General features: G+C 41.2%; 1 protein-coding gene across 1 annotated transcript in view; it reads left to right on the top strand.

Annotated features, from left to right (window-relative positions):
* The window catches only part of RFX8 (regulatory factor X8), a 29,693-nt gene extending 17,466 nt beyond the window's left edge, over positions 1–12,227 (top strand). The window contains exons 11-15 of the mRNA XM_065658509.1: positions 1,068–1,126; positions 5,397–5,553; positions 7,111–7,205; positions 8,376–8,490; positions 11,968–12,227. Of these exons, the coding sequence (XP_065514581.1) occupies positions 1,068–1,126; positions 5,397–5,553; positions 7,111–7,205; positions 8,376–8,490; positions 11,968–12,227 (686 nt within the window). The remainder of the gene's footprint in view (positions 1–1,067; positions 1,127–5,396; positions 5,554–7,110; positions 7,206–8,375; positions 8,491–11,967) is intronic.
* The last annotated feature ends 119 nt before the right edge of the window (positions 12,228–12,346 follow it).

The following is a 12,346-nucleotide window of genomic DNA, read 5'->3' as shown; positions in this document are numbered from 1 at the left end:
ATCTGTTCTTGCCATGATTGCTTTGGCTGTGTAGATGACTGCATAACGTGCAGTCTGCCCCCTGAAATTTAGGTATTGTTCTGTCTTTCCACCTTGCAAGTGGTTTTATGCAGATAAATTAATTAATGGCTATAGCACAGTTCAATACAAAGCGGGGAAAAAAGGCCATATTCCCATAGGGAAACAATGACTTTGCCTTTAGAGGAGGATTTGAAAAAATCTGTACTATACAAAGGTGTGTATATATGTGTGTGTTTGTAAATATGTATGAATGTACATACACACATATATTTATATATGATGCTGAAAATTCTGACTAAAACATAATGTTGCTCAGTTGCTCACTGAGTGCAGACCAACTGCTCAGTGGCAAAGCAGGGCTCCTGTGTAGAAAAAAGATTGCATTAACATTCACATGCTTAAGGAAGCCTTGCAGATAGTCTTAATTCTGACATTTCTTACACTTGAATGCTTGACAGAGCAAACTTAGTAATGTGTTTTTAAAATGTGACTGCATGGAAGTATATGTAATTAATCAGCTGCAACTAAGAATCAGTGATTTTATATTATATTCTCGGAGCATGCTTGTCATAATTGCAACACATTATAAACAGGGGAAAATAGAACCAAACAAACCAAAGCTTATTAACAGTGCTGCAAAATTATAGATGCACAAAGGTGGAAATGTAACCCCCCTAAACAAAATACAGGATGTTTAGAATTAAGATTGTTTTCATTCACCTTAAGCCATACATATAAATGAGTATTAGTCTTGATTAAGAAGTATTTCACGTAAAAAAATACTAAAAGCATTTTTCCTGTGTGCCACGGGTTACCAGATTTGCAGTGAAGGAAGAGTGGTGACCTGGGCAGCTTCTGCTTGCAAGCTCTAAGCTGCCAGGGTCCACAGCCCATAGTGCTGGCTCGGTGTCCCCACTGTGCCCTCCCGTAGTCTTTGTAGCTCCCCTAGGGATCTACTCTCTAACTTACAAGATCTGTCTTCATTAATGTCTTTTAGACTGTAAAATATTAATGATATGAAACATCTGCCTCTTCTTCTTTAACAGAAGTTACAGTGTTTATAAAAAGACTTGGGAGAAAGATAGACCTCTCTAACATGGCCAAGGTATGTTCCAGAATCCTTGAAACAAAAAAGCTGGGCATCTCATTCACTCAAGCAGTTTGGGCTATTTATGAGATGCTCCACTGTAGGACAAGAGCAGCAGCACAGGTGTACTTAGCTGTAGACTGCTCACAGTCCAAACCATGCTCACCCTCCTACCCGTCTCTTCCCACACTGTAAGTATGCTGACAGGACCTTTTCCTCCCTCTGCATTGAAAGCTTCTGAGATATGGTCAATGGTCCCCCATTGAGGAGAAGACAGTAGCTGGAAGGGTCAGATGACAGTTTCCAGTATCTTCACTCAGCCATGCAAAAGCCAGTTTTATTCTAAAATTTATTTCGCATTGCATCCTGACTACTCTAACGAGTGCCACAGCAGCCTGCACAAGGGAAATCACTAATACATCAGCTGCAGAGAAGCTGCATGGTGGGGGAGCAGGGCAGGAGGTCTCTAAGGGCACAAGACCCTCAACTTTTTCATGGATCCCAGGGATCAGCTGGCAAAATCTTCTCCATCCTCTGAGCAGACAGCGCTGAAAGGAATGCTGAAGGGAAGCACCCTCTGAACTTTCCTCCTCATGGCCACCACTCAGATTGGCTTTTTTCTTTGGGAAAAAAAGAGAGAAAATCTCTCTAACAATATCTCTGCCTGCTTTTTGGTCCAGAATATCATTCTTCTCAGCCACAGTGACAAAGGAGATGCATCCAGGTGCTGCATTTTTAACCCTTTGAACACTGCAAAGTGAATTGTTTCGTTCAGTACTGCATTATGACAGGCTGTACCCTCCCTGCAGCATTCCTTCCACTGGTGTCCTTGGATGCTTCCAGATCCTTGGGTTTTGAGGTGGTCTGGGGCACAACAGAACAGATAGGTCATGAAAAGAGAAGAAAACAGAAAAGAACAGGTGGTATGTTGTCTCCTCTCCTTCAAACACCAAGTACAAGATTCTCCCAACTTGCCATGTGGCTTAAATCACTACATTGTGTCCCCACAATAAAGGGAAGGAAGGGAACTGTGGCTTAATGAACTGCATGGCATTGTCACATTCTTCCTCAATAAACGCAGCTTCTCTTTATGGGAAAACTCATCACCAACAACATACAAAAGACACATCTCCCTTGAAAAAGGTTTTTAAAAATTGTAATAATACACAAATATGCACCGGTGTGCTAATACAGGCAAAAGGTTGACTTCTGTGAGGTGCTGAACACTCAGTTCCCATATACTGCAGCAGTTCTTGGAGATACTAAATACCTGAAAAGCTCAGCTTCGTGTGCTTCTAAAGAGTGTTCTTGTGCATCGAAGGACATGATCCAGCAAGACTGCAAGTGCGTGCCGTTCCCAGTCATTTGCATTTGCTTTGCATATTCAGACTTTACATCATCCTGCCCAAGCCATGGTGTCAAGGGGCTGGTTGTAGCTTTTTGAATCTTCCCTACCTATTCCTAACGTGCAGAAAAGCTGCAGAGGGTCAACATTGAATTTACACCCTCAAGATTTAGGGTGAGAGAATTGCAGCCTGCATTGGGGGGGATTCTCCAGCAGCAGCCTTTGACTGCTCTACATCCCCTTTATGCTCTTTAACTGACACAAAGTGAACCTCACAGACCTCAGAATCTGAGTCAGATCAACGCTTACAGCTGAGCACATCCCGAGCCTGGTTCTTGTTCATGTTAACAAGCTCTTGGCTGTGTTCTCACAAGTAAATGATGTTTGCACCTTCTCTAGAGCCTCTTTAAAATACAAAGGGAAGGGCAAAGGAGTTCTGGTGTACGTGGTGATTAGTCCCATTGGCAATTTAAAAACGATAGTTTCAATAAGTGAAATTATGCAAGGCTTGTAAATGAGCATCCACATGAGTCTTTCAGCAGTGATGCAGTCTCTATTACAACTTCTGCTGGAGATCTTGCCAAAGCCATGGATACTGGGCTCCAGCAAAGCAGAGCAGGAAACAAATATCAGCTAAGCATTCCCCTGCAAATATATCCTCCTGTCCAACACACACCAGAAGATGCTTAGCTAAACATCACAGATGTTTAAAATTTTCAGCTTGTGAGGAACATGCAGATGCTTAGTGAAGAGGTAGATGTCCCTCAGAAAGGACTGTTGAGTGGTTTAGTCAGCCAGACCAGGTCCCAGGCTTGTGTGGACTTGTAGCCTATTTCTCCTGGTGGTGGCTCTCATCAGTCCTCCTCCAGTGTACTCTCCTGGCTTCCAGCAATCTGAGGTGAAGGTTGTATCCACATCTTGGTATTTAATAGCTTGATTTTGGCATCCATAACACCCTGGGGTAGTGAGTTCCTGGGTTTGATTATTTATTGAGTGAAAAAGTACTTCATTTTATTAACTTTAACATTTCTGCCCTTCTTCATGCAATTCTCCCTGCAAACCTCCATCACATCCTCCCTCAGCTATTTCTGTCTGAACTTGAAGTTTATCTCATCTTCCTACATAGGAATCATTTGATATTTCTAATAATTCTTCTCAGTTTTCTCCATCTAAAATACACCTTGAATCTCCGCTAGAGACGGATGGTCAAAGCAGGTGAGAGTGCTCCTACTGAGAAGTATCACACTATGGAGGAGCTGCGCAACTGCAGCCTCCACATGGTGTAACCACACCAGCCCTTGTAGACTACTTTGCAACGACTTAGCCACCTGGTGAGAAAACAGGAACAATTTTGGCAGGGTCAGCATTCAAAACAACAAAAAAAAGTGACTTTCCTATCATGTGTGGATAAAGCAGGCTGACAGCTGCTACTACCTGGACATGCAAAAGTAATTAGAGCATAAAAAAGTGTGAGTTCCCTGTGAGAAAGGAATGTGAATATGCTGCTTGTTGTTTCTTGGGGCTGATTCCTGCCTCTGGTAACCTGTATTTAAGTGTTGTCAGAGCAGGCACTCAATCAGTTAGAGCATTTTCACCGGGGGCCACATCAGCCTCGCGGTTGCCTTCAAAGGGCCGAATGCAATTTTAGGACTTTATACATTTATACATTTGGCCCTTTGAAGGCAACCGCGAGGCTGATGTGGCCCCCGGTGAAAATGCTTTTGACACCCCTGATTTAGAGAATTATATCTGGTGAAGTGCAATAGCTAAAGGGACTGGTGTAAAACCGAGGCATAGAGAGAGGTGCTGGCAGCCTTCTGAAGGTGTTGTCCCCAGTAGTTCCCAGCCTTTGGGTCACGTCCTCTTGCTGCAAGCATCAGCTCTTCTTCTGACACTAGAAACTGCAAAGGGATTACCAAGTGAGAATCAGAGTGCCTTTGGTATTTCAGTAAAGCTAGCAGAATGATGAAAAAGAAACATCGCTGGATTGGGAATTATGTTTGCAAACAAATGGGCAGCTGCATTCTCTGCTGCTTGTGGGGGCATGGTAAGCTTCTGGTGAATGAGATTTGTTAAAACACTTACGAATCCCAAGGTTTTTCTAAATTTTACAAAAAATATTTTTCCTCTGCAAGGCCAAACTGGACATGGACTATTCATATAAAAGCCTGAAATTCAACAAAGGCTTTAGGTTCTTGCTGATCTCAGTATGGAAGTGAGAGACAAGTGAGAGACAAAGTGAGAGATTAACAAATTTTAATGGATTAAGGTTTAATTTCCTTCACTGTATTCATCTTTTTATCAAAATCTGGAGCAATACTGTTTGATATTAGCAATGAAATTTAAAAAAAAAAAAAAAGGTAAAGAGATAAGGATCAAAGTTAGGCTGAAAATTGCTTGCACTATCTATCTGCTTTTGGGGACAAATATGAAGCCAGATTCATTCACAAATTACTCATAAGCAGATAAATGGGATAAAATCCCAACTAATTTTAACTAGCACCACATTTATAATGTTATTTTTATCTTCTTAAAGGTTTGGGCAGCTTGAGAAAACTTGCCTTTGAATTCAATTGAAGCATAAACTAATGACAAGTAACATCAAGGGAAAGTCGGCCCTGATACCCCATTCCATGTTTTAGACAAAATACCATTATTTGGTGTAACTATAACAACTCTGGGCAAAACCAATTGCTCAGATACTTCAAGCATGTTAGCCTTGTCTGCTGCATCAGAGACACCACCACAGGGCGCCATTGAAAAGAATATTTCCTAGAACAAAAAAGACTTGAAGGCAACTTAAGATTCATCTCCTTTGATTTATTTTTCTTCCCAATTCAGAGACTGTTTATATAAAGTCTGATATTGAATAAGGGAAGCTTTTTGACTATGATAGGGGCTTGAGAAAATGAAAGGCATTAACTGTTTTCTTATTATCTATAGATAATGAGAACAGTCTTGAACAGCAACAGCAAAGTCACTGTTCTGCGATCAGACTTGCATGCTGTCATCAACCAGGGATTTCTGGATGTGCCTGGAAACCTCTTTCAAACAAAGTCTAGGAATCCAGAGGAGCCACAGAACGACATAGAACTCAAATGTAATATTTTTTTGTTATATTTTGTCTATCCACTTAAGCCCTTGCTTGCCATTGTTAAAGCTCCAGCATTTCCTCTTGTTTATTCACAGTTTCTGCCCCAATGGGAATTTCAGTCTTGCTGTAACCCAAAGTACTGGAAAAGAGCAATAAAATTGAGAATGGAGCATGTAATATTATCCTTATAACTTTAAAGGTTAAGAATGAAAGGCTTTCCATTCTGACTCTCTTAAAGCTTTCTATGGCAGCAGGAGTAGGTTTTGTGTTACTAAATGATATGCCTTCTAGAAGAAAGTTGACAAACATGGTTATCATTTGTTATCTTTTTCTTTGACAAAAAGAAGATTCCAAGAGTTGCATTTAGCATTTTCCTCTGTTATTAATCAAAGTACACAAAATCATTTATTGTGGCTGGATTTTAAAATATTGTGTGCTGAACTGGACAAGGACTATTGACCTTTCAGCTTCTGTGTCCTTTCGCTGTATTGCAGCCTGTGGGATTGATGTTGTGCTGTAAAACATGAAAATACACTGTTTGCATGCAGCCATGACATAATGCATTTGCCAACTTAATGAAAAGTGATGGGAAGATAATGGCAAGTCTGTTTTTATATTAATAGGCTGCCATTTAAATTGTTAGCAAGGGATGGGCAAGTTGGACTAGGCGGTGCATGGAACTGATAGGGGAAAACCTCAGCTCTTTGTTGCTGGCCCACCAGCAACTTGCTCACCGACGAGGGATGCACCACAGCTTTTCCATGGCTGCTTTCAGTGGGAAAAATAACTTGACCTCTTCACAGAACCATCAGGAGAACCATTTACATAATATTTATATACAGCTTAAAATCAAAAACACTGTGCAGAATGCTCTTATTACATTTGCTCATTATATTAATGATCTTACTCTTTCCAAGGTGAATTTATGGTATTCTCTGTTTTTGTTGCTTTTACAAACTGTTACTTTTAATAAGTGAGGTTTCACAGACCTTATCCGTATGCCTTCTTGAAGGAAGATGTCTCAGTTTGAAGGGTATACATTCAGAGAGGTGCCATAGTGATGTACCTTTTGGCACTGGGTAGTAGGTTCCAATCTTTTAGGGGAGCAGCTGTACTGATTTGTGGCAATATTATCTGTATTTCTGTTGGTCTCCAGAATATTCTGCATTTTCTGTTATTGTTTTAAAACTGTTTTCTCCCCCTCAACAGATAAACCAAGATTTTCTTTTTAACCACATAAAATCTCAGACAAGTAAGTTGGTATTGCATATAATGAAATTCCAGCTTTCACACTGGAAGTGTTTATTCTTGCCACCTTTGCCATGATGACTAGGTCAGTGCAGATATGGTGGAAATGGACACAAATGTGAATTCTGACTGTTTTCAAACTAGCTTACTATTCCTCACTAAACGAATAATGTAATTATATTAACCAAAATGCTATGAACAGATGTCTTAATATAGTTTAAGCTGAAGATGAAAGAATAAAAGGCTAAAAACTGCAGAAAAACCAAAAAGCAAGTCGATCACTTCAAGTAATGATCTCCCTTCTATATTTCATAGGTTTGAATGACTTAATGTCTCTGCTGGTCCCTTCCACAGATATTCAGGTTCTCCTGAATTGTGTGTCTTCAAATCTTCAGGCTTTTGTCATTCAGGTATAAAATTAATTTAATAATTCCAGAAAAGAAAACGTGATCACATCATTTATCGTGCTACATGCTGACTGTAACTAGTCTGCAGGAGCTACATTGTACTCTAGCAACCTGACCAGACTGTAGATTTGCATAAATACAATTTATGCATGTTGCAGAAAAAGAGGGAAATTAATTGGCACACAAAAATTCCATCTGTGCAAACAACTACAAGCACATTTCTGCGCATATATCCACTTGGATGGTTTCAGTATCTGCTCTTATTTCATAGACACATATTATAACAGTCCCTAATATGCCAAAAATCAGAAGAAAAATGTTAGTAAGAATGAAGTGAACACCTCATGATTGCTGAAATCGTTGATTTACGAAACTGTTGACCTTTGGCAGGCAGCAGGATAGTGACGATTTCTAGTACAATGCCTCTAGCTCTTGTGAAGGATTCAAGTATGATCATCCTCACATGTGCACCTTTCCATAAGTTACCAAACTCTACCACTCCTGTTCCATCACTGGTACAGAATTAGTGGTAGCTTGATTGTACAACTGCATTCGGTCGGTTACCAAACCAATTACCTTGGGTCTGAGTGGTGGTTAAAGTCGTTTTTGGTTTTGGGTTTTTTTCCGCTTTCTGAAGAAGCAGGAGAAACTGTACTTCCTGAGCTTGATTATTTCCTAATATTTTTTTTTTTAAATGAAGAAAAATACTTTGCAGTTCTGTAGTGCTTTCATCTCATAGAACCCTCAGCTGCCTCATGGGATGGTACAGAGAAGATGGAGCAGAGACTTTTCATGGGGGTTCACAGTTAATAAGGCATAAGGCAATAGACACAAGTTGCAGCAAATAAATTTTCCAATAGATAAAAAGAAAAAAAAATACCATTAGAGCAGTTAAGCACAGGAAGAGGTTACCTGGAAAGGCTTTGGAATCTCCATCCTGGAGGTATTCAGAATGTGGCTGGATGAGGCCTGAATCAAGCTGGCCATGCTTTGAGCAAGAGGTTGGATTAGATGATGTCCACAGATCCCTTTCAACCTAAGTTATTTCTGGATTGTAACAAAAAAACCTGCTTGTCCCACCTTTGTATGCAGTTTGTACAGGGAAATTGCAACACAATAAGGAATTATTTTAACCAACTTGATCATAAAGCATTTTTTTTGCTCTGTCTGCAGCCAAGCAGGAGTAAAGAGGAATTCAGAAAACTGGCCTCAGATTTCCAGTTGAGATGGAACTTCCTCCTGAGCGCAGTAAGCAAGGTTATGACCCTGAACTATGCAGACAGTTTTGGTAAGTAGGAACTTTGTGACTCTCATCTGATATACTCCTCTGTCTTCTGAGATGGTAGAAGCACCAGATGCTTTTAACTGAGATAAATTTACGCTGCAGTCATTAGGGGCATCACTTCTTCCTACGCCCTCCCTTGCAGCAAGCAGCACCATTCGTCTGGTGCTGTGGCTAGCCAGGTCAGGGAAGTGAAACGATTCATTTCTGCCAGATTTGTTTTCTGATCCAAAACTCCAGGATGAACAGAAGAGGGGAAGGTATTATAGGAGCATGCGGCTGGAGATGGTGAGAAGGGCACGACTCCCTCTTTCGGCAGAAGCCATCATTTGTCTGTGGGGACATGGGGAACAGCAGCCTGAGGTGTGAGCCTCTGCTCTCCCTCCCTGCAAGAGCTGCCAACCCCAGCAGCAGGGTGTGACGGAAAGCCGGGGCCGCTAATATCCCAAACCATCGAAATTCCAGATCTCTCAAGTGACAGCTCCCAGTCCTTCAGGTTCTTCCCGTATAATGGAGCCAGAGCAGAGCCACTGCAATAACTACTTGCCAGAAGTTCCTCTGACAACTATATGCTCCTTCCTTTTCCTTATGCTTTACACTGATACGAGTGCTTGCCTAGCCAGAAGCAAGCCTGTTTAAGGTGTTAAACTCTCTTGTCACTCCTTTAGCTGGGTTAGTTTTCTCTCTGTCTTAGGGCTTTGGGCTGTCAAGTATCAAATCCACCCCACACCAGCGAAAGGCAGGAGAAGTGAAGGGACTGTGCAGTCACATTCATTCAAAGAGGTTTGAAGGGGTACAGCCATGTCTTGAATCAGTTCAGTCTCTTTCATTTCTGTATTGCACCAGCCTTATCTGCCTTTCTCTCCATTTGTAAAACCTTTCAGAGTCTCTCGCTCTGTTATTCATTCTGCAGAAATGCACCAGCTCCTGTGAATAGCATCTGATCTCAAACTGCACGAACCACTTTTTAGATTTTCAAAGGAGCACCTTCACCTTTCTTTCCTCTTCTGTTGGATGGGGCTTCACACAAATAGCCAAAGAAAAAAGTATGGTTTTGAAGATAATGAGGTTATGTGTTTCCTACAAGGACATAACAAAGCAGTGTGTTAAGGTTGTTGCCTTTTGTATTCTTCAGTATTCTTCCCCCACTAATATCGGTGTTTGTGCGTGTATGTGCACAGCCCTTTTCTGCATCAAGCTGCCACCTTTTGCCTTATATTTAGATAGCAAACTCTCTGGAGCGGGATCAGAGTTTTGTTCTGTGTCTGCAGGGAACAGAGCACAGTAGCATCCCTTGTCCGTCAGCTGCTGCATTACAGTAATAATAAAATAATTATTCCTTTCTCTTTCTCCAGAGGAGTTCTGCACAAAACTCTCCAATGTTACATGCAAAATTTTGGGCAATGAGGAAATTAGGAATGTATTCCAAGAACAGCTCTGGAAACATAATGCTTATTGAAATTCCCAATGATGATGAAATCCTCTTTACTCTTTCCACCACAAGAAGAGTTTAATGAATTGCCTCCCTGTCCTGCAGTTGTCAGTGATTGGGCATACAACTGATGGAGAGCATCCCTTTCTCTGCTGAGCCTTCCTTAAACTAGTTACAAATTATATTTTCATCCCACTTACAACAGTCTTCTTATGATACTTCAGCGGCACTAAGACTGAATTTATTCTCACATATGAGAGAGTTAAAAAATGTCTTTTAACCTTTCTCTGTGATGCTCCAATTAATTTGGTCATTATTATATTCTTTCTTACTACCTTTGGTTCTTTAAGATATCGGGTTCTACAAACTAACAATGTCTCTTCTTTCCCATGTTTCTGTTCCAGTAGAATTTTGAGTTTTAGTGGACAAAGCAGAAGCCATTATGTTAACAAGCCATCTGCTGTAAAAGTTCTGTACTCAGGGTCATTGCTTTTCAGAAATTTCTTAAATCTCAGCATTTCTTGCAGGAATGGTGGGCAGCCTGCAAGTCAAAATATGTAGCATCCACACTGAGGAAACACAACCACTTAGGCAAAGATGTGAGCGTCATGTTCCTGCAGTGTGCCTCCCCCCAAAATATACCACATACCAGTAAGCAAAACCAAACTTACTTCTGTCTGGGGCTCTTGCCTTGGAGTTTGGCACATCTAGCACACATAATATGCAGGCATACTTACGCGTCTGAATTTAGGGTTGACTTTCACCCTTCCCAGCCTAGCTTCCCCATGGGTGATGCCCAAGTGTGGTCGGAGGAACCGTGCAGTTAGCCCCTCTGAGGCAGCAAGGGACAAGTGTGCTACAGCAGTCAGGGCTAATGGGACCTCTACAGCTCTTCCAGCTCCACCTCCTCTTCAGCAAATGTGCCTCTATGTGTCTCAGTCACAGAGCCACACCTCAGCTGGTACACCTCCATCTCCTTCACCACCCTCCCTTCCAAGGCATTCAGGGACGTATTGTTGAGCCGCACTGGCTGGAGAGAGACCTGTGCATTCCTCTTTTGAAAGCAAGCCGATTCACCTTTCTCCCTCTTCAAATCTGTGTCCCTCCGTACTATCCCAAGGGACAGCTGGAGTGGTAGCTTTTGTTTCATGCTTGCTGTTGCTGAATATATTGAAAACATCTGTAAGACTGTTAGAAACAGTCGTGGACTACTAGTGTCAGGTCTGTATAGTTTGAACTCCAAGTATCAAAGTCTCTTTCCTTGTCCGATAGATTAACAAGTCCTTTCACTTACTTTGCTATCATTTAAAAATGTGCAAAAAGACAAACAGTAGAATCAGCAGCTTCTCAGACACATCTAACATCAAAAGAGGCAGTATTTTTCATTTTTGAAGCTCTGTAAACCTTGGTCATCCATATAAATGGTGGTGTCTCCTTGTCGATGTCCAAGTAAACACATTTGTGGGATGCAGAGGTTGTGAACTGTTTGATGAATTCCTATGCAGATTTATGGCATAGAGGAAGACCTACTCTTTACTGCAAGGGCTTTCAACCAAGTTATGATTCAAAAGTCAATGGTCTCAGTGAGTCTCACTTGGCTTTTGGCAGTTATGCCCCAAGCTGCAAGGTAGGGCATTTAATGTCACAGATATAAGACACACAGATGTCTGTAGGAGGATTTGCTTGGGAAGAGGTGAAACGATTTATCTGTCCAAGGGGAAAATGGGGATGAGACGTGTTTGTCGATAAGCTTTGTAGTAGTGGTGAATGTGGGGAAAAGCTTGAACAGGAAAGCGAATAAACACAAGTACACTTTCCTCTCTAGCTAAAATAATAGGAAAAGGCGTTTGCTCATGTTTAAAATCTGCAGTTGGTGCCTATTTTGCTGTGATATTTGGAAATACATAATTTTGTAAGTACTATTTGATGAGTGCTAGTCTGCTGCTTTGTCTATCCCATTTCTGTCATGAAGCCCTTCAAAAAAGAACACATCATGAAGATAAGCAAATGAAGAGGATGTTAAAATTATTTTTGTTTTTCTTTAAACCTAGGATCCTGGCATTTGTTTAATTTGCTACTCATGGATTTTGTGGCTCACATTTTCCTGTCCTATATAGAGGAGGAAGCTGATGAAAGTTTCTGGGTTACAAAGCAAAATGAGTCCCCTGTTCTGTGGGTTTATGAACCCAACCATCTCTGGGGCTATTTTGCAGAGGAGCAAACTCAAGCCAACACTCCACAGACAGCTCTTATAACTTTGATGCAGAGCCAGAATAACTTCGGATTAAGCAACGTTTTTCCAGAGTTCTGAGTTGTTCAGTGGACACAGCCGCAGGCAGCAAGGTAAAATAAACATTAACTTTTAATGTTTTAACAACAACAACAAAAAGGTTACCAAGTGGGTAAATTGGGAGGGATCAGGGCGGGTAT

The sequence above is a fragment of the Caloenas nicobarica genome, chromosome 1 (genome assembly GCF_036013445.1).
Source record: "Caloenas nicobarica isolate bCalNic1 chromosome 1, bCalNic1.hap1, whole genome shotgun sequence".
Taxonomy (NCBI): Eukaryota; Metazoa; Chordata; class Aves; order Columbiformes; family Columbidae; genus Caloenas; species Caloenas nicobarica.
Note: the sequence above shows the minus strand (reverse complement) of the source record. Positions and strands in the feature narration are given on the sequence as shown.